Below are 23362 nucleotides of genomic sequence, written 5' to 3' on the forward strand. Positions count from 1 at the left end.
TTTATAATTTTCTGAATCTGTTTAACCAAGTCGAAGAAGCCTGGAAATAAGCAATGTTCAACTCACAAGTAATTCAGAGTGCCCAGACTCACAGATCTCCATTATGTACACTGACTCTCAAGAGCAGTTGTAAATCTTTTTTTCATTCCTTGTGCAAATCTTTCTCCTATTTATACAGTTCATGTCTTGATTTTAAAAAATGAAACCGGTCTTGTACACTGCTTAATTTTAAGCATTTTCGTCCTCCTTCATTTAACTTAAAAATTTATCACCTTTTCTGTCTCACTGAAAACTATTACTGTACATGTTTTCTTTGTGCTTTAGGTACTCTATATTTGTTTTGGCCTTTAATTAGCATAACAATCATTGTTTGCACCACAATTCATGGATTGCCCAAGTTATTTTCTGTTTTTTCTTAATGTTTTCATTATTTCTACCAAAATGTCGACATCATGGGAATGAATGTCCAAGAAATTAACTAATAAATAACACTTATTGAGGCCTGCAGGAGAAGGATGTGATGTCAGCTACATACCATGTTCTTCATATTTCATCTTTGCTAGGTTGAAAACATTAACTGGATTCCACACTAATGTGAAACTCTGGAAACTGCACAAATACAGATGCTATTAACAGTCATATAACCAGTGGTGCATGCCAGTACTTAGTTACAGCCATCACCAAGAACACATTCCATTCTATTGAGCACCCACCTCAACATTATTCACTTTCAGCAGCCACCACTATGGCCACAGACTGACCTTAGGGAAACACAAGGACCTTCTAGTTTTCTTATTGTAATTTATTTATTTCAGTCTCAGGTCATGCAAGTTTCAGCTTATTATCAAGCCTTCATAAGATGATTTGAAATGTTACACAGTCACTCAGGGGCTCTTCAGTTGATGCACAACTATGTAATTTGGTAATAAGTTAAAGCCAGTAATAATACCACTTGTATGACTCAAGGCTGAAATATGTAATTAAAAACTAACATCTGCTACATAATCAATTAATCATATCATGCTGATTCTCTGTTCACAACAAACAATTCACTTTGAAATAGTCAACTGCTTCTCTCTTCACCCTTCAATATACTAATTATTACCACTGTGTCTTTATAAAACCAAGCAACAGCAGAGAATCCATTCAGTGGAACATTAAACACTTATCTTCCTTGTTTCCTTTTAGATAATCAGCAGCTGCTTAGCATAACTGATGAAGTAACAGCTTTTTTCAAAATAATGGCATTTTTGCCTATTTTATTATGCTCACCTATAACAAGTGAAAGGACAAAGACAGTATGGATGTTAAATGTAATCTAAAACTCTCTCTCTCTCTCTCTCTCTCTCTCTCTCTCTCTCTCTCACACACACACACACACACACACACACACACACACACACACAAACACACACACGACTTGCTCCTCATTCATGGCAGGTGTTTTAGGTCTGTGTTGTTATTAAGGTAATTGTAAAAAAGATATAAGAACTTTTTAAAATACAATATCAACAATTTATTTTAACAGCACAAGTATATACAAACAGTTTCTTGTCTTTAAAATTTGTCCTCAGTGCAGAACCTCTGGTAAAAAAGTAAAGACACAGAATGAAATGGCCACTGGTTTCAGAATCATACCTATGCACCATAACATATATATATTATTTTCTCACTAAATATTTATATATTTTTCATACATAAACAATGGTTTCTCCAGTCTCATAACACAATTTATTTTAATAGTGCACAGAAATTTTACTGCAATATTGGAAATCAATGTTCACATCAGCATGCTATGTAATAAATGAGAGTTCATTTCATCAAAACGATCATTGCAATACTGCACCTACAGAATGAAACTAGCTACCTGAAATTGAAATCACTCGACACAGAACATTTTACAAAACTAGATACATTAATATTGCAATTTTTTGAAACTGGAGCACAAGGAAGACAAAGTGAGCATCTTATGCAACAATGTTTTGTAATGAAAGCAGAAAATGCTTATTAATTTGGAACCCTTAAGAAAATGAATGTATCAGGTACATTTTTACTTTAAAACAAAATTTAGACAATTATTTACAGAATGTTTGACACAGATATTAACTAATGAGACAGTGCTTTGCTTAAGCACTATTATGTACTACACACTACTTCTCAGGCTTTACAATAGTAATAGTAGAAAAAAAATTAGAAAAACCCTTTCATACTTTTGATAATCTATGAACTTCTATAAAATGGTAAATGAATAACAATGATATAATTTCAGAACTGAATGTATCAAATAAAAGCATACCTACAGGCTCTCTTATGACTAACAACTGTGCATCCTTAAAATTAAGGTAAGTTCATTAAGTACATATATTCCTCATTTTCGTCCCAGAGATTCACCATAAGTAGGCATATCAGTGCAGAAGGCTATTTTATGAGAGAGTATCATATTATCATTATGTTCATAAAAGCCATCTTAGAGATAACACAGTTACAAGAGATTTCTTTAACTGATATTGTTTTTCCTTAACTCTAAAATTAAAGCTTTACTTTCCTCACAATGTGCGTGATTAACAGAATTATTACACGGATTTTAACAATAAATAATAGATGCAGCATTTTGAAGAAACACCAGTATTGTCTCACAATCAGAAGTTGTTAGGACCCAATGTTTACTCAGCTCCCTACAAGCGGAAGAGAAAGAGTGTTTACTCCACAAAGCAAGTGAAAAGCTAAATCATATTAGTTTATCAAAATTACTCACAACTTCTAACACTGAACAAGTCCACATAAAAAGAAAATAACTGTGTACTCTCATAGAATTAATTCAGATATACACAGTTTTGCAGATAAACATTACCTGAAACATGTTTAAATGTTTGTTGAAAATGCAATAAATTAACTATACACTTTTCTATATATATAACACTATCTACGGAATATCTGCCAATTCTCCTAATTTTGAGGACTGCGCCATACTTCACAAATATACAATGAGAAAATTCATATTCATCTTGAATATCACTCTTTTTTAAACTAAGGGGAGAGAGTTTATTTCAATGTAGCAAATGGAAAATTCAGTTGACAAAATTGTTAAAATTTCAAAGAAAGAGAGAAAAAAAGTGGCCAATATTTACCTTCAGGATGAATTCCTAGCATTGCCTCTCAATGTACATTATTAGTGATGTACCACCTTTCCAACCTTCCCCAGCTGACTCATTTTTCAGTCATGAACAAGAAGTACACAGTTCCTACACTAAGATAACTGTTTTCCAGTTTAACACTTAGTACTGGCAATACTAGGAATTATGCTGTCTGAAGGTAAATATCATTATGCTGTCTGAAGGTAAATATCAGCCAACCTTTCAATTCACTACAAAGTGTTAGGCTGAGAATGGCACACAAGATTTATCATAAGATAGTGGTGCCACCCCACTGAAGGATGGTTTTGGACTTTGATTTAGGTCCCTCTACACTGAAGTTATTAGCAAGACAAAAAAAAATCTTATTGACTGAGTGGGCTTAAAACCTTTCAAACCTTTCCTTTTAATACATTAAAACAATAGTGACAGCTATCAGGGAAAATATGTCTTAGTTAAAGCCTTGATAAAAAATAAAGTATTTGAACCAGCAGTTTGGCTAAATGTACCTGACTAGCACAGAAACAGCACACTGATAAATGTTAAAACTGGCCTAATATAGGGAAGAGGCTGGAAATTACACAAAATTTAACTCCTGTTCTACTGTAACATAACAGTACCCCACAGAGATACGTGTTTGACAGTAACTTAACATGAACTTTCTGTTGCAGTAATAGTAGGGTCATATTTAGCTCCTCTTGAAACTTCTCAGAATATGTAATACTAAACTTCAAAATATGACAAGAAATACCAATCATGTGTAAAGCAGAGTCATTCAAATTGCTTATTAATCAGGCTATAAACTGTGTGTATAAACATTGCAAAAATGCTAGTTTAAAACAAGTGGTCAGGGGAAACATTGTCTATGCAAGAATGCACCCCTCTGTGCATCTTTAAAGTGAGGACTTCATAAGACACCACAGTACTGCAGGAGACACCACATAATACACTACTTATCCACCTTTGAATATGAAAAGGCAGGTTATAGTATGCTGGATAGTTATTAGTGATGAAAAACTAAATGTCATTAAGTAGATAATGGGTAATTTTGGAGTAAGCACGTAGCACACTAAAAATTATATGAGCATAGTTTTGTACATGAAAGGGGATGAGAGACCATCTGCAGCTGCATAATTTTGTATGATACTGAGTCAAATTTTCTGTCACCATTTGCCTTGATCAGAATTGTAAAAAATCTGAGCACTCATATAAATTTACTTAAAATTTAGAAATCAATATATGCAAAAGCTGGTGAGGGCAACGGAGGGGGTACACTGAAGAAGGGGGGGGGGGTGTAGAAGAGGGGGGTGAAGAAGAGAGGGAGGTGACAAAGAGAGAGAGAGGAGCAAAGAGGGTGAGGGTAATGAAGTTGGAAAATGGGAGGGTGACAATGTGAAGGAGAGGATGATTATGGGGGGGGGGGGGGGGGAGGGTGGTGAGGAGCAAGAGGGTGACCAAGGGAGAGGGGTGACAAACAGGGGGAGGGTGATTAGGTGGGACAAAGGGTGGGTGACAAGGTGAGGGGGAGGATGATTATGTGGAGCTGGGTAGACTGGGCGAGGAAGGGGATGATTATGTGGAGGAGGGAAGACAAGGTGATGAAGGGGACGATCATGTGGGACAGGGTGACAAGTAGGAGGGTGAGATGTAGAGAGTGCTGATGAGTAGTAGTTGGGTGATTAGACGGAGGGAAAATGACAAGGATGAGCACAGGAAACTGAACAGCACAAGAAGGAAATAATTAGGACAACAAGGGGAGTGGGTTAGAGGGGGTGATTATATTCCCACATCAGAAGCACCAAGTATCGTCACCAGAGTGCAGCATGGTCGCATGAAGTGAAAATGGAGACTCCACAGCAGCACACGCAAGCAGAAATAATTAAGGAATGGTATAGGAAGTTTCTGGCAACAGGAAGTGTTCTGAAACATTCTGGCAGTGGAGGACATCAGACAAACATTTCTCAGAAGCCCACGTAAGTCAATTCGTCAAGCATCTAGGTAACTTGACGTACCTCGATCAACATTGCATCGTGAAGTTCACCAGTGTCTTCATATGTATGGTTACAAAGTGCAAATTCTGCAACATCTGATGGCTAATGACAATCCACGCCGACAACAATTTGCTTCAGATGTGCTGTAGCATGTTGATATGGATGCCAACTTCCTGGAAAGATGTTTATTCTCAGATGAGGCAACCTTTCATCTATCAGGAAGAATTAATAGGCATAATGTTCAGATTTGGGGTTTGCAAAATTCGCACGTTGTCACTGAACACATTCGTGACAGCTCTAAACTAAACGTCTGGTGCAGGCTAATGCACAACAGGATTGTTGGACCGTTCTTCTTTGTGGAACAAACAGTGAATGGGTCAGTGTATCTGGACATGTTGGAGCAGTTTGTGAATCCTCAGATACAAGACTTGCAACCCAACATCATTTTACAACAAGATGGAGCGCCACCACATTGGTCAATGGCTGTTCGCAAGTTCCTGGTTAGGAAATTTCCCAATCTTTGGTTCGGACGCGATGGACCTATTGCCTGGCCACCACATTCATCCAACATTACGCCGCCACTTGATTTCTTCATGTGGATTCATGAAGTACAGGGTGTACGCGACCAAAGTGGACAATATTCCTACATTGCGATTTCGTATCATTAATGCGATTGCCACAATAACAGAGGAAATGTTACAAAGAACTTGGCAAGAAATTGTATATAGACTCGACATTCTTTTTGCTACAAATGGTTCACATGTAAATGGTGTATTGATGATAAATAAATAAATAAATTCTTTGAGATGTTCTACAATGTGGTGCATTTTTCACTGTCATATCTACTGTGTGTGTGTGTGTGTGTGTGTGTGTGTGTGTGTGTTTTCCTGGGTCTTTCAAATCAGGGAGGTTTGAGTGGGGCACTCTGTATAAACTGTTAGCACATTGGGGACGTACTGGATATGTAATTAGCTACAATATGAAAACTAAAGATTAGGATGACATGATACAGGGAAACAACAGGTTATCCTAACTTCGGTGGCTGGACATGGATGTCTTTCCTCTCCTCACAAGTATGAGTCCCAATCCTTCTCAAAGCATCCTTTCATTTGACAGTGATGGTTACGAGAAGAAAATACAACAATTCTAGTGAAAAAGTGTTATCTGCATTGAGTACAGAGACCTAATTAGATCACTAGCAGATCTCAGCAGAAGGAAAAGTGGGTGTGAGTCTGGTGTACTGATCTAGAGATGTTCCCTTGTCTTTTTCTGATTGTCTAGGAGAGGCCAAGAAGGGAAAGAGCAAGGAAAGGAAAGTTGAAAGATGGAAGATGGAAGAAGTATATAGAGGGGCTATATAAGAGAAATGAACTTGGAGACAATATTATAGAAAGGGAAAAAAATGTAGATGAAGATGAGAAAGGAACTGTGAGAAGAATTTGACAGCACACTGAAAGACCTAAGTGAAACAAGGTCCTCCTAGTAGATGACATTCTGTCAGAAGTACCACTTTCCTTGGGAGAGCCAGCCAAAGAAAAACTATTCCACCTGTCCTGCAAGATATATGAGACAGGCAAAACACTCTCGGACTTCAAGAAGAATGTAATAATTTAAATTACATAGAAAGCAGATGCTGACAGGTGTGAATATTATTGAATTATGGTTTAATAAGTCATGGTTGCAAAACAGTAATAAACACTTGTTATGGAAATGAAACTAGTAGAAACCAACATCAAGTAAGATCACTTTGAACTGCTGAGAAATGTGTGGACATGTGAGGAAATACTGATCCTATGACTTCTCTTCGAAGATAGGTTAAGGAAATGCAAACCTATATTTATAACATTTGTAGACTTGGAGAAGGCAATATTATAGAAACAGTCAGAACAATGTTGACTGGAATACACTCTTTGAAATTCTGAAGATAGAAGGGATAAAATACAGGGAGTAAAAGGCTATTTACAACTTGTACAGAAACCAGATGGCAATTGCAGAGTTGAGGGGCATGAAAAGGAAGCAGTGGTTGAGAAGGAAATGAGAAACGGTTGTAGCCTATCCCCAACATTATTCAATATATAAACTTTGCAAGTTGTATAGGAATCCAAAGAAGAATTTGGAGGAGGTATTAAAGTTCATGGGGAAGAAATAAAAACTTCAAAGTTTGCCCATGACATTTAAGTCTCAGAAAAGGACTTGGAAGAGCAGTTGAACACATAATGGGCAGCATTTTGAAAGGAGAATATGAGATGAACATTAACAAAAGCAAAACAATGGTAATGGAATGTACTCAGATTAACTTAGGCAATGCTAAGGGGATTAGATTAGGAAATGAAACACTATAAGTTGTAGACGAGTTTTGCTAGTGGGCAGTTAAATAACTGATGATGGCCAAAATAGAAGAGATATAAAATGTAGAATGGCAATGTCAAGAAAAGTGTTTCTGAGAAAGAGAAATTTGATAACATCGAATACAGATTTAAGTGTTAGGAAGTGTTTTCTGAAGGTATCTGTCTGGGGCTTAACCTTGTATTAAAGTGAAACATAGACTATAAACAATATCATTCTTGAGACATCACGGGATCACTAATTTACATTAGAAGGAAGTAAAAATTGTAGATGGAGACCAAGAGATGAATATGGGGTGTAGGTTCAAAAGGATGTAAGTTGTAGTAGTTATTCGGAGATGAAGAGGCTTGCACAGGAGAGAGCAGAGTGGAGAGCTGCATCAAACCAGTCTTTGGACTTAATGCTGCTACAACAACAACAACAACAACAACAACAACAACATGAGAGGCTCATGAGATAGAAGAACCTGCAGGTTATTCTCATCAAATTTTAAAGCATAACAGAGGGTCAGTTGTAAAGGTATGATGCTAACTTTTGCTTATGACTCTTTATTTTTGAGTACTTTTCTCCCCCTTCAAGTATATAATCAGATTTATGATGTGTACAGCTATACATTAATTTGAGATGTAGTGTTTGGTCTCAATGTGTATAAAACTAGTCTTGATGTGCTCAGGCACTACAGGTGAATTATCAAAAGAGTGATAACTGCAGAGCTTTAGAACTCATGGTTGAATATATTTTTAATTCGGTCAGTGCGGTGAATTATCAGAAGAGTGATAACTGCAGATCTTTACAACTCACAGTGGAATATATAGTTTTACTTTAATCAGTGCTCTGTTTTTTTATAAATCTCATTAATTTTCAAACTTCTCAGATGTAATGTATTACCACAAGCAATCACCCATGTAATAAGATTTTGGATAATGTTCCGATTCACTGTCTCACTTTGAATGAGTAGATCACAGATTATTTTCTCCAATTCTTTAAAAGAGCTTTAAAAGGGCTACTCTCCATAACATTTCATCTCTTTTTAAAGATGCAGAAACTGTAACTTTTTTAAAAGATTATGAGGTTTACACCATTCACCCAATCTCACAAAATGACGAACTGTACTCACAAGAAGTTGCTATACACTTAAATCATACGATGAAGCACAGGCCATGTGTATCACATGTTAGTTGATCTTAGTATACAAGCAACATGGTGAAGAGATTAGTTCATGGTGGTGCTAAGGAGGGTTTACAACAACTGCTAGAGAATGCAGTTACCCGAGTACTCTGTTTACAGATGACTATAATGAGTACTGTCACTATGAGACTTCATGCAAAACCATGAGATCATTTCCCCCTGCACTTATCTCCAACTGATAAGAAAAAGATTATAATTAAAAGGTGTGTTATGTGCTACTCAAGAGGAAAAAGAAGAGAAAGTGCATGCCAATATAAAATGTGTGATGTTGCTCTTCATTTAGAAGACTGTTTTGAAATCTACCATACCCAACAACCACATCAGCTGATATGTAAAACAATCTTGCTAGTTGATAATTATATCTGATTTCACAGTAACTATTAGGGTACTTAAATACAATGTCACAGGGTTAATAAAGAGTTTATGTGAACTTTACTGAGTATCTTTTAGAGAAAGTTTAGGGCTGCTTGTTTCAGTACAGGAGTCCTTGATCTCCACTGGCTTGTTCTGGCCTTTTGATTTTTTTTTTTTTTTTCTATCTCACTTATTTATGTGACTGTATTGCGCTGACAGTCTTTAGACACAGCTGCAAATTGTGTATAATATATAGTGTCACATTTGTATAGAAACTGTTTAGACTGCCTTATAGTGGTTGCTGTTCCAATATATAACCGTTTATTTACATGAGCAATTCAAAATGTTCACCACCATGATCACAACAGATTGTACAGTGATGTACCATGATGAATAGCTGCTCTCTCAGAAATGCTAGGGAGATTGGTACTAAGCTTCACTGGAAATTTTTCTTCATAGAAACCAACTTTCTTTCTGCCATGTGATACAGTTACAAGGGTAATTATGGTAAGACACTAAAGAATTACTCTGCAGTAAGCCACAGGGAATCAAAGGTCAACCAAAGTTTGTTGACAGAATTTTGATTTACACTGTGCACAAATGTGAGTCAATGTGCTGCCATTTGACAAGATGAGCTTTTGTTGATCCTTATGCAGTATGAGGGGCATTTGGAAGTGATTTACAATAGTAGAATTTTGTACATCATTTGTTAATTAACATGAGATCGCTCAATGTACTCCCCACTGATGCCAATACACAGCTGTCACATTGCTGGCAACTTTATTTTTGCATTATGGAACCACTGTTTTGGGGTACTACACATCCACTCATGGACACCTGCCTGGAATTCTTCATTGTTGTTGACATTTTACACCATGGCGTGTCTTTCATATTATCGAATAAAGCGTAATCAGCAGGAGCAGGATCTGGTGAATATAGCGGACACAGTGTTCACAACTGACATCTACCATCTGTATGATGGACTAGAATCAGTTCATCATATTTTCAGAGGATGTGCCCATAGACTATGCGGTATTCATAAAACAACACAGTTGAAAATAGTTTCCAAATGCTTCTTTTAGCATCATAGTTACAGGATACTTCATGCTGTCAATGTTATCATTTACATTAATATCTAATTGACTTCTCTAATCAAAGAATGTTATGTCTACATCTTTTACCACAAAATCTTGGATGCAGTTCACAAGCTAAATAAATTATTTTTCATCTGCTGTGGTCTTTAGTTAGAGGATTGGTTTGATGCACCTCTCCAAGTTAGTACACTCTGTCCATGCCCCTTTATTTTCTGCATAACTACCACGCCATACATCTGTTTAAACCTGCTTACTGTCCTTGGTCATCCTCTACAATGTTTACAGTCTACACATCCATCCACTGCAAAATAGATGAATCCCTTATGCTTCACGATGTGTCATATCAATCGATCCCTTCTTTTAGTCAAGTTGTGCCATAAATTTACTTTTCACCACACTGATTCAGTACTTCCTCATTTGTTATTCAATCTGTCCATCTGATCTTCAGCATTCCTCAGTAGCACTACATTTCAAAAGCTTCTATTCTCTTCCTCTCTGAACTGTTTATTGCCCATTTTTCACTTCCATACAAGGTTCAATCACAGAAAAATACCTCCAGGAAAGTCTTTCTAACATTTAAATTGATATTAGATATTAACAAATTTCTCTTCTTCAGAAAAGCTTTTCTTGACATTGTGAGCCTTCATTTCATATCCTCTCTACTTTGGCCATCATCAGTTATTTAACTGCCCAACTAGCAAAAGTCGTCTATTACTTGTAGTGTCTCATTTCCTAATCTAATTCCCTCAGCATTGCCTGATTTAATTCAGCTCCTTTCCATTACCTTTGGTTCACTTTAATTGATGTTCATCTTATATCCTCCTTTCAAGACACTAGCCATTTTGTTCAACTGTATTTTCACATCCTGACAAAATTACAATGTGATCGTCAAATCTCAGAGCTTTTATATTTTTTCCATGAATTCTTTTTCCAATTTTCTCCTTGGTTTCCTTCACATCTTGCTGAAAATGTACTGACTGAATAACACATTGGGGGCAAGCTACAACCCAGTCTTACTGCCTTTTTAACCACTGCTTCCCTTTCAATTGCAGTCTGGTTTCTGTGCAAGTTGCAAATAATGGTTTGCTCCCAGTTTTTGTCTCTACTTCCCTCAGTATTTCATCTAAGATAAGTTGTTGTGTCAGTATTGCCTTGCACATATCTAAATTTCTCCAAAACCCAAACTCATTTTCCCCGAGGTCGGCTTTTATCAATTTTTCCTTTCTGCTGTATGTAATTTGTGTCAATATTTTGCAACAGTGATTTATGACACTGATGGTCTTGTATTATTCACACCTTTCAGCACCTGCCTTCTTTGAAACTGGAATTATTACATTCTTCCTGAATTCTGTGGGCATATTGCCTGTCTCATCTATCTTGCATACCAGGCAGAATAATTTTATCATGGCTAGCTCTCTCAAGTTTCTCACTCATTGATTCTGAGGAAATGTTGTCTACTCCAGGGGTCTTGTTTGACTTAGGTCAGTCAGCATTCTGTCAAATTCTTCTCACATTATGATATCTCCCCTCTGACCTTCACACACATCCAGAGATTGGTTTCCATTGTATAGATTTCCATTGTATGTTCCTGTTAGCTTTTCCTTGTTTGCTTAGTAATGGCTTGCGATCTGAGGTCTTGATATTCATACAGATTTTCTCTAAAGGTTTCTTTAATTGTTCTATAAGCAGCATCCATCCCTCCTCTGGTTATGCATGTCCCTACAACCTTGCATTTGTCCTGTGGTCAGTCCCACTTAGCCATTGTGCCCTTTCTGCCAATCTTATTTTTTAGATGTCAGTATTCTCTTTTGACAGCTAAATTTTTTTATTTCTCCTTTTGTCAAATTCAATATCTCATATGTTATCCAGGGATTTCTATTAGGCCTTGTCTTTCTCTACCTACGTGATCCTATGCTACCTTCCCTGTTTCATCTCTCAAAGCTATCCATTTCTCTTCTACCATATTCCTTTCTCCTGCTGTTACCTAACGACAAACTTGCAACTCTCAGCAACCTTTGGTTCTTTGAACTTCTTTGGGTCCCATCTCCTTAATTTCCTATCTTGCTGCAATATTTTCAGGTTTAATTGCAGTTCATAGCCAATAAATTCTGGTCAGAGTGCACATCGTCCCCTGGAAATATTTTACAGTATAAAACCTGGCTTCGAAATGTCTATCCTACCATTTATTAGCCCTCAGGTACCTTACACATATGCAAGGGTGTAAAGCTAGTTTGCCTCCATGGCAGAAGGATACATGAGCACCCTGAATGACATTAAATGAAGAAGCAAATGCTGGCGGTCAGACAATCTTGCGATCTCAAGACCATAATACACATTCCATGTATCTCAAAAAGCAAACATGGTGTCAGACCAAACAAATGGTTCTTCTTAGGACCTTCTGACCAGAAAACTCAGATACTCAGCCCAAATTTGTCACATTAATATAGAAAACATATGACAATGCCTATCAAAACTTTAAAAAAATAATAACAGCGACCTAGTCGTCATGCTGGAAACTCATAGTGAAATGGAAGACCAACTATAAAAAATCTGGATACGTGCAAGTAGGAGTCACACACTGAAGGTTTCACACGAACTTAATTACATATACACACAGTTTATCCATCCTGGTAATCTGGAAGTCATCCTGGGAGTCTAGAATTTTGACGATTTTTGCCTGTTATCGATACTGATACTGGCAAAAAATCAAAATATGACAAACTTTTGACTCCATTGACACAAAAATTGAAATTGTTTACACCACCAAAAGGCTGTAGATTTTGCTATGTGACATAAATTCCCACTTTGTTTAGTCTCCCTGTTCCTGAGAAAAAGAGGTCTTATCAGGTAGACAGACAGTCAGATAACAAGCCAATTTTTTTTTTTCATGTGATATAATTACAAATTAACAATTTTCATATTTTTTTCCCTTCACGTGTCATGGGGAACCTCGCTTTCTGCAAAATTTCATGATTCTACACCATCAGGAAGTACCCTATAAGATTTGAAGAGGGAGTTTGTGAGACTCAAAATATGTGACATACATGGCCATATCTTTGCATTGTACCGGTGTAGAAGCATAAATTTTAGATGTCACCAAAGCCTTACTATGTGATGTAAATTTCAACTTGATATTTCTATCCATTCCCGACAAAAAAGTTCTCAGGAGTCAAATAGACAGACTGGCAACAAATTGATCCTACAAAGCTTCTATTTTTACCAACTGAGGTACTGAAGCCTAAAAATGGGGTTAATACCAGGTAACGATTGCTAGGTGCTATATACCATCCATCATATGGTGTAGCCATGTACATTTAAGAAAATACAGCAAATGCCTCTCATTTACACATCTACTGATGGTGAAATTCATAATGTTGTTGTAGAAATTGGCTCATTTACTCAAGCAGCCATTCTTGGCTAGTCCAAGTTATCCACACACTTCCTCAATACTGCTACATATCTGGGTGACTATAATAGTTACCACAAGCAATGGAAATACAGAGACTGTGGCAATATTGGGAACATACCTCTAGATTTACATCCATACTCTAGAAACCACTGGGAGATGCATGGCAGAGGGTACATCCCATTGTACTAGTTATTAGGGTTTCTTGTTGTTCCATTCACATATGGAGTGCAGGAAGAATGATTGACTGAATGCCTCTGTGCAAGCAGTAATTATTCTAATCTTATGCTCACAATCCCTACGTGAGCAATACATATGGGGTTGCCGTACATCCCTAGAGTAATCATTTAAAGCTAATTCTTGAAACTTTGTTAACAGACCTTCTCAAGGTAGTTTATGTCTTTGTTCAAGAATCTGCCAGTTCTTTTCTTTCAGTATCTCTGTAACACTCTGCATTAAGCAAACATGTGACCATTCGTGATGCCCTCCTCTGTATACATTCAATAACCCCTGTCAGTCCTATCTGGTACGGGTCCCACACACTTGAGCAATATTCCAGAACCAGTCGCATGACTGATATGTAAGCAACCTCTTTTGTAGATTAATTGCACTTTCCTAGCATTCTCCCAATAAACTGAAGTCTACCACCTGCTTTACCAACGACTGAACCTATGTGATCATTCCATTTCATATCAGTTGCACCAGATATTTGTAGAGTTGGCAAACTCCAACAGTAATTCATTGATATTATAGTCATAGGGCACTATGTTTTTTTTATTTTGTGAATGGTAAAATTTTACATTTCTGAACATTTAGAGCAAGTTGCCAATCTCTGCAACACATTGAAGTCTTATCAAGATCTGACTTGAATATTTATGCAACTTATTTTGGACAGCACCTCATTATAGATTACTGCATTATCTGAAAAAGCCTGATTTCACTAATAATGTTGTCTGCAAGGTTATTAATATTCAACATGAACAGCAAGGTACCAACACTCTTTCCTGGGGCTCACCTGAAGTTACTTGTACATGCCATGAGGATGCTCTATCCAAGACAACATTCTGTGTCCTCCCTATCAAAAAGTCCTCAATCCTGTAACAAATTTCACTTGATCCCCCCTTGTGATCATACTTTTGACAATAAGCATAGGCGCGGTACTGAGTCAAATGCTTTTTGGAAATCAAGAAACACTTCGTTTACCTGGTTGCCTTGATCCAAAGCTTTTAGTATGTCACGTGAGAAAAGTGCGAGTTGGGTTTCACAAGATCAATGTTTTTGAAATCCACGCTGGCTGGCAGTAAGGAGGTCATTCTGTTCAAGATGCCACATTATGTTTGAGCTCAGAATATGTTATACGATTCTACAACAAATTGATGTCAAGGATACTGGATGGTAGTTTTGTGGACCACTTCTACTACCCTTCTTGTAGACGGGTGGGCATGGTTTTTTGTTTGCGGGATCTATGATAGATTATAGTTTTAAGAGGGGCTAATTCAGCTGCAAATTCTGTATAGAATCTGACAGTGATTCCATCAGGCCCTGGAACTTTGTTCAACTTCAACGATTTTAGCTGTTTCTCAACATCAGTGACACTAATACTTATTTCATGCATCTTTTCCGTGGTACATGGATTAAACTGGGCAATTCTCCTGGGTTCCTTTATAAAGGAACATTTGAAAACAGAGTTAAGTATTTCATCTTTTGCTTTGCTCCACTAAAGTCAGAAAATTTAGACGTGGAGGTGAAATCCCAAGGGGGGGCCAAAACACACAAAAAGAAAGAGAATAAGCAAGAGGAACAAAATTGCAAGGAATACAGGGAACCAGTTGAATAGCCAGGTTGTCATAAATCAGAACATTGGGAGAGCGGAAGGAGCGGTCAGTGGGGAAGGAGCAAGGATGGGGAAGGAGGAGCATGGTGAAGGAAATGCAGCCCAGGCTGCAATAGCTTGGGGCCCCGTCTGCGTCACACATGAACTCTCAAACGAACCATGAGCTCCCTGGGAGGGCGGGGGGAGGGGGGGGGGGGTTAATTCTTTAGTGAGCATTTTACCTTTTTCCATGGCCCACTCAGGTGAAATATTCTAGGAACTTGAAAGGGGCATCTGTACCTGCTTCTACTCACATAGTTTGAGGCAAATCAGTGTCCCTAGTCCTATGTCGTCCTGTTGTTAGATTTACATCTGGAGTAGATCTCCCTGTTTAAATCTCACTTCTCCAAGTATGTATTGTAAAGGAGCCTCTTTAGCTGATCCTCTACAGAAAACACTTTCATAATGAATTTTCTTATATATTCAATTATTTTTACCACTATTTACGGCTTTTTCATTTACAAGGGTAGTATTTGTAACTACAATCAATACATTAATTTTACATATATAAACTTAACTGTTTAAATATATTTAAATTTATAATTAATGGTTTAACACTGCAAGGAATAAAATAAAATGGAAAAATAATAAATAAATGTTGGTAGCTGGAGGAATCAAACCCGAGCCAATGACTTGACAGTCAGTGCACTAGGCCTGCCACGGCAATGTTACAACAACTGCTCCTATAAAATCCCTCATACTTTATGCTTGCATAACACGTTACATGCAATTTCAAAGAAAAATACTGATCTGAAGCTATGAGCAACATAGCACTCATAGTGCTGGAAAGGAGTGTAATATCACATTTTATTACTGAAATAACTGTGTTAGATACTATGCTGTGTGTGGGAACCAAATATGTTACTCCTTGCATAAGAAAAGTGAATATTATCATTGTATTATCTCTGTTTTTTTTTAATATCTCTGTTGTTAAATTTTAATGACTCCAATTTTGTTCTTGCTCTGGTCAAGATGAAGGGAACTTATAATTGTGAATATTACATATTACAATTCGATAGTAAAAGCTGTATCCAAGGAAGACATAAATGAGTGTCTCCCCCTTTGTCTGTCAAAAGACATGCCTCACACCACCCTCCTATCCCCTCTTTGCCTCATGCATCCTTCCCTGCTCTCTCCCCACATCCATCAACCCAGGAAACTCCCCTCAATAATCAATAATCAAGTCAGTCAGTCTCTGTGCAGCTACTGGTATGAGCATTTGGATGCCTGTGTTATTGCAAGTGTAGATGTGAATATGTGTACTTTTGCTACACAAAGAGCAAGAACTCTTAAAGCTAGTGTAAATACTGTATGCTGTTCAGTGTTTCTACGCACCACATGAGTCAGCTATGTGTGAGTGGTTGTCTTTACATTATTTTATGTTTTATCCTTTTCCTGCTATTCCACCAACAAAATGAACTAACTCTGTATTTGCTGCCAATTACCACATTGTGTTTATCACCTATTATGTGTTTTGTATGTTCTAACATAATTTTTTTATCATCAGATGTGCTATCCATGTAATTGTTTGTTGACTAATGGTATGTACACCAGATGCCAATAAATAAAAATGAACATGTCAATACCATTCCAGAGTATTTAGTATGGTACGATTTTGAGCTTTCTACATTCTGTTACCAATCTTCTGGGGTATAATATTACTTGGAGAGTCAGCAGTACTTATATGCAATAAGTTGTCCTAATCTCAGTCTATTGCCTTCAATTTTTAGAAGAACTCTTGAACAATTTTAACACTAAACCCCACTGTCTGGGGTTTGCCAACTTTAAGCCCCAGTCTCTGAAATTCTTCATGCTAAGAGATCAAGTTTAGCTTGTATTTGACTTCCGTTTCACTGCATAGCATTACATCATTGGGGAAAAAAAAGGTGTTGACTCTTATTTTCATTATTTTAAAAACTTTATCCATTATGATAATAATTAGGAGCGCTGAGAGAACTTCTTGGTTGAAGCCCTCTCTTTGTTCTGAACAAATCTGATATTCTATTGTAGACATATACTCAGCACTTGATGTCACCATATAAACACTGTACTCTCACTACAGTGTTCTGAGATGCTTTCTTATGCTTCAAATATTCTCATATATGTTTATGAAATATACAGGGTGTATCAAAAAGAATCATCCAATCTGGCACGTCTGTTTTTCTGAAACTAATAAACATATACAATTAATTTTATTTTCTGATGAGTGGTAAACTCAAAGTTTTTTCATAGGTTTTCAATATGCCCCTGCCCCACTTGAGATGCGTGGCATATGACAGAGCAGTACTCAAATTGTTCTCACCCTGCTGCGAGCGTGTAATGAATTACAGCTTCCACAGTTTCTGTTATGCAATGTCTCAGTTCATTTATTGTTGTTGGTAATGGAGGCCACTCTATTTAAATGGAATGTTGCCTCATCACTAAACAATAAGTGTGGAAGAAAACTGTCATCCTCCATCTTGCCAAGAACTAAATTACTGAACCACACACATTGTTGTTTGTTAACTTCACAAAGAGGTTGCAGTAGCTGAGTTTTGTATGGTTTCACGCGTACATGTCAACGCAACACATGCCAGATGGACACTGGGGGCATGCTGAGCTGTCAAACGGCACAGCGAACAGATTTCTGCAGACTTCTTGTGAAACTATGTCAGCTGCATTCGATGTCTCTGTCAGACATTCAGGGATTTGCCTTTACACAAACACCCTGTTTCTTGGAATTGTTCATGCCATCATCTAATGCTCTGTGCTGTAGAAGTATCTACACCATACCTAGTATGTAAGCCATTGAACAGTTATTACTAACCTGCATTGTGCAAAATGCCATAATGCTGGAACCACAATCCATGCCAAATGTCCAATGGCATATTTTCCTAAAACTTCACCAGCATTCGTCGCAGGAAAATCAAGTAGCTGGCACCCATTATGTGGAGAGAGAGGATGTATGGCCCAATCACACTGCAATAACCTGGCAATACATCAATGCTGAAGGTGTGAACTAAAATCTTTGTGTACACATGGCTTTGTGGTTTTCCCGATCCCAAATGTCGCTATTTCAAGCATTCAATGCACTTCATTAGTAAACATAATTCACCTTGGAATTTGTGGAAAATCCTCACTACATTGAAAAACTAAGTACAGAAACTGACATGTAGCACAAAACCTGACAGGAGCATGGCATGTACCTTCTGAGGGTGATATGGGTGAAATTGCTGTTCATGAAGAAAATGCCAGATGGACCAGAGAGATTCATGCAAGTCATGTCCAATGGCTCGAGTACTTGTCGATGGGTTCTCTTCAACTTAAGGAGCACCTCCTCTTGCAATATGGCAGTATGCTGCCTTCCTGAAGCACAACAGTTTGCTCTATCACCTGTGAATTTCCCACTTTCCTGCAGCTGTTGTTCTGCTCTGGCAAACATGAGATGAGATGGAGTCACGATTTGGAAAGTACTTGTGATACAGACAGTGAGTTTCTCTTCCGTCATGGGGAGCTTCACCATAAATCAACAACATATTATTGTACACTGCAAATGTGTACTCAAGCATCCTGTTACTGATGCATCACCACAAAGCATGAAAACAAGGCAGATTGAAACAGAGGATATCACGTGACATCACATCGTTCTGTCATTCGTGAATATGGGCAGCCTACCATAACAGGTGAACTATGTAAAAAATATCTAGCATGCAACTGAGCAGCTCTTGTTTTTCTTGTAACATGGAAATGAACTGTTTCTGGACATGGGTTCCTATGTAAAACTTGATCTACTAACTATAATCCCCAGAAGTGTGTAACATGAACTGTGAAACACCTTGTACATTTCAACAATCCACTTACTATAAAACTGAGATGAATACTGTCACTTCGTGTAGCAGGTAATATAATTGGAAAAATAAGTATGAACCCAATGCTGGACTTCAACTTCAAACAATACATTAGTGGAAAATGAAAAACTTACACCCTTGAAAACACAATGGAAACAATACTTGAATGGGACAACAGTAGACACTAGAGGCAATGGTTCAAGGCACCACGCTACTATTGGAAAACGAACTACAAACTGAACATGAAAACACTGACCTCCTAAGAATTGTATCTGATTTGCTGAAACAGTTGTTTGTTGTTTTAAGCATCCTCCAGCTTTACTAGGCATTATAGATGTGTCATGACACTATGAAAGACTGAATTTCAATGATGTCCTTATGACCCAGAAGGGGCTGTGTAGTTCTTCTGAAGTATTTCCCCAAATATAAGACACAAGGTGTCTATATTTGCACCAGTCATCTAAGGAAAATGCACATACTACTGCCACGGGTTCAGATACCATCAGTATACATACTGTAACCTGGAGAAATGTTGCTCATCACATGTAACTGTAGCCAAGTTGCATCCAGAGTGTAAGCTGAGGCCAACAGAAACCATTTGCGGAAAGTTGGGCCATGAAGGAGTGTGTCACTTGCCAGGCTTCTCATCATAAATCATCACCATGCAACTCACCTTTGACTGTGAAATGATAGATACAGCTGTAGAGATTAGCAGTGAAAAGTCATGTTTAGTGACAAGAGCAGATCCAAATTCTGATTTGGCATCAGCAATAGTTATCCAGGAGAGTAGTTACTAACAAAATCTGTGAGGCAGTGACAAAGAGGGTCACTAGCAACTTCTTTTCAACAGATACTACAGTTGAACTTTTGGATGGATAACTTTTTTGTCAAACTGACTGTCCACAGCCTAAATTGTCTCAAACTGGACAATTCCATGAATCATGATACAGGGAGCCATAGCCAATAATGACTGTGCATCTCTGCTGTTTTTTGAGGGAACACTGAGTTGTGCAAGATGTACCCATAACATTATCCAAGTCCATTCTTTTGACATTTCTACACTGTCTGGAAGATCAGCTGTACCAGCAGGGCAATGCCTGTGCACATATATTTTGTGTCATCTGTTGGCCTTCAAGCAGTTAACTACTCCTAAAGGCAGAAGAATCAGCAATGATCAATGGTATGAGGATGCAGAAGGCAACAGAAACTGCTGAATTGAAAACACACAATGTGCACCCACAGGAAGGGTGGCTTGCAATTAAGAACAGAGATTGGAATATGTATCTAGAAAATAACTAAGGACAGTGTGTGTGTACAGGCATTTTGCTTTTACTCACACAATCATTAGCATCTGCCACTCCTTTCAGAAGCTCCATCTCCCAACAAATATGCAGGTTTGTAGGCTTCCTTTCCATCATTCGTTTGGAAAAGCAGTGCTGGATTGGGAGCAGTATTGCTGCGACCTCCTAGAGATGTGTAGCTGGACAAGAAAGACATAAAAAATTAAAGAAAGAAAATATTTGAAAATAATACTTTCCTTATGAAATCAATGTATACTATTTATCTGGCAGGCAGGAACATAACTGCACAAGAATGAATTGGAGAATCTAGCATGTTAATAATGTTGCTTATTTTTTTAAACACTGCACATGTCTTATGAGATGCAAGATACCTGTAATGTTAGACTAATTTTGTTTCTAAAGAATCTCTTGCCTTTCATGAGCAAAGTGAAAAACATTCATTCACCATCTTAAATATAGAAACAACAACAGTAGTCCACATCACAGCTTGCTCAATTTTTATGAGTCTGAATAAAACAAAATAAATACATACTTTAGAAATCACTCTGAATCTGTATTACTATGTACAGTTATTATGGATGTTTGTGGATATTCTTGAAAATTCTCGATTTTTTCATACTTAAAGCATTATCTGTTTTTAAAAATTAGAATTTTTCACATGCACTGTTTTGGTTGCACTCAAGAGTTGAGGGCATCATATTAAAAAAAAAAAAAAAATTAACATACAGGAAAATCTAGAGTGTCTAACAAGTGAATGTAAGAGAAGTAGTTAGAATAACAATATTATGAAAAGGATAGATGGTACTCACCATAAAGCGGAGAAGCTGCTTCACAGATAGGTACAACAAAAAGACTGTCAGAAAATGAGCTTTCGCCCAACAAGGAGATAGAACATACACACACACACTCATGCAAACACAACTCACACACACAAGGCTCTGGCTGCTGAGGTCACACTGTGAGTAACTGCACATGATGGCAGATGCAACCAAGTTATGGGTGTAAGGAGGACGTGGAGAGGGGGGGGGGGGGATAGCAGGGTATGGGTGCGGGATGGTAAAATGCTGGTTGTCGAAGCTTGTGGATGTGGTAGGAACAGGGTAGAGCAGCTAGGAGCAGTCGGGAGGTTAGACAAAGGGAGGGAAGAGGGGGGGGGGGCGGTGTTAGCTGTGGAGGAGAGATGTAAAAAGACTTTGAGTGCGTTGGTGCAATAGAGGACTGTGCAGTGCTGGAATGGGAACAGGGAAAGGGCTAGAGGGTAAGGACAAAGACTAACAAAGTTAGAGGTCAGGAGGGTTACGGGAAGGTAGGATATACTGCAGTGAGAGATCCCATCTGCACAATTCAGAAAAGATGGTGTTAGTGGGAAGGATCCACATGGCAGAAGCTGTGAAGTAGTCACTGAAATGAAGAATGTTCTGTTGGGCGATGTGCTCAGCAATGGTGTGGTCCAGCTGTTTCTTGACCACAGTATGTTGGTGGCACTCATGCAGACAGACAGCTTGTTAGTTATCATGCCCACATAAAATGCAGCACAGTGGTTGCAACTTAACTTGTAGATCACATGACTGGTTTGACAGGTAGCCCTGCCTTTGATGGGATATATGATGCTTGTCACTTGACTGGAGTATGTGGTAGTGGGAGTAAGTATGGGGCAGGTCTTGCATCTAGGTGTATTACAGGGATATGAGCCATGAGGCAAGGGGTCGGAAGCAGGAGCTGTGTAAGGGTGGATGAAGATATTGTGTAGGTTAGGTGGGCAACAGAATACCACTGTGGGACAGGTGGGAAATATAGTGGGTAGAACACTATGCATTTCAGGACACAACGAAAGACAGTCAAAACCCTGGTGGAGAATGTGATTCAGTTGCTCCAGTCCGGGTTGGTACTGACTCGTGAGGAGAATGCTCCTTTGTGGGCAGATGGTAGGAATTTGGAGGTGGTGGGTGACTGGAGAGATCTCTTTTTGTACAAGGTTGGGAAGGTAATTATGGTCTGTGAAAGCCTCACTGAGAGCCTCAGTGTATTTCGAGAGGACCGCTCAATCACTATATAGGTGACAGCCCCTGGTGGATGGGTTGTACGGAAGGGCCTTATTGGTATGGAATGGGTGGCTGCGTTGGAGTTGGGGCACTGCTAGTGGTTGGAATGTGTGATATGGACGGAGGTACTAATGTAGCCATCTTTGAAGTGGAAGACAACATTAAGTAAGGTGGCTTGTTGGGTTGAGTAGGAATGAGTGAAACAAATGGGGGAGAAAGTGTTGATGTTCTGGAGGAATGTAGATAGGGTGTCATCACTCTTGATCCAGATCATGAACCAGGTGTGGGGTTTGGGATTCTTGATGTTTAGAAGGGATTCCTCTCACCCTCGATCCAGATCATGAAGATGTGATCAATGAATTTGAATCATGTGCAAGATTTGGGATCTGGATGTTTAGAAAGCATTCCTCTAGATGGCCCATGAATAAGTTGGTGACAAATCTGGGATATGGGAAAGGGCACTCGCAAGGCATCATCCTATGCCATCCTATTCATGGATCATCTAGAGGAATCTTTCTTGAACACTTAGAATCCCAAATCCCCCACCTGGTTAAGATTTGGATGACTTTTCACGATCTGGATCAAGGGTGAGGACACCCTATCCACATTCCTCCAGAACCTCAACACCTTCTTCCCCATTTACTTCACCTGGCCTTATTCAACCCAACAAGCCACCTTCTTCAATGTCGACCTCCACCTCAAAGATGGCTACATCAGTACCTCCACCTACACTAAACCTTCAAACCACCACAATACCTCCACTTCAACAGCTGCCACCCATTCCATACCAATAAGTCCCTTCATACAGG

General features: G+C 38.3%; 1 protein-coding gene across 1 annotated transcript in view; it reads right to left on the reverse strand.

Annotated features, from left to right (window-relative positions):
- Nucleotides 1-1515: 1515 nt before the first annotated feature.
- The window catches only part of LOC126175850 (FAD synthase-like), a 101908-nt gene continuing 80061 nt past the window's right edge, over nucleotides 1516-23362 (reverse strand). Inside the window, exons 5-6 of the mRNA XM_049922857.1 lie at nucleotides 20548-20690; nucleotides 1516-2675 (exon numbers count right to left, since the gene is read on the reverse strand). Of these exons, the coding sequence (XP_049778814.1) occupies nucleotides 20555-20690 (136 nt within the window). The 3' untranslated portion in view covers nucleotides 1516-2675; nucleotides 20548-20554. The remainder of the gene's footprint in view (nucleotides 2676-20547; nucleotides 20691-23362) is intronic.

Source organism: Schistocerca cancellata, chromosome 3, assembly GCF_023864275.1.
Source record: "Schistocerca cancellata isolate TAMUIC-IGC-003103 chromosome 3, iqSchCanc2.1, whole genome shotgun sequence".
Taxonomy (NCBI): Eukaryota; Metazoa; Arthropoda; class Insecta; order Orthoptera; family Acrididae; genus Schistocerca; species Schistocerca cancellata.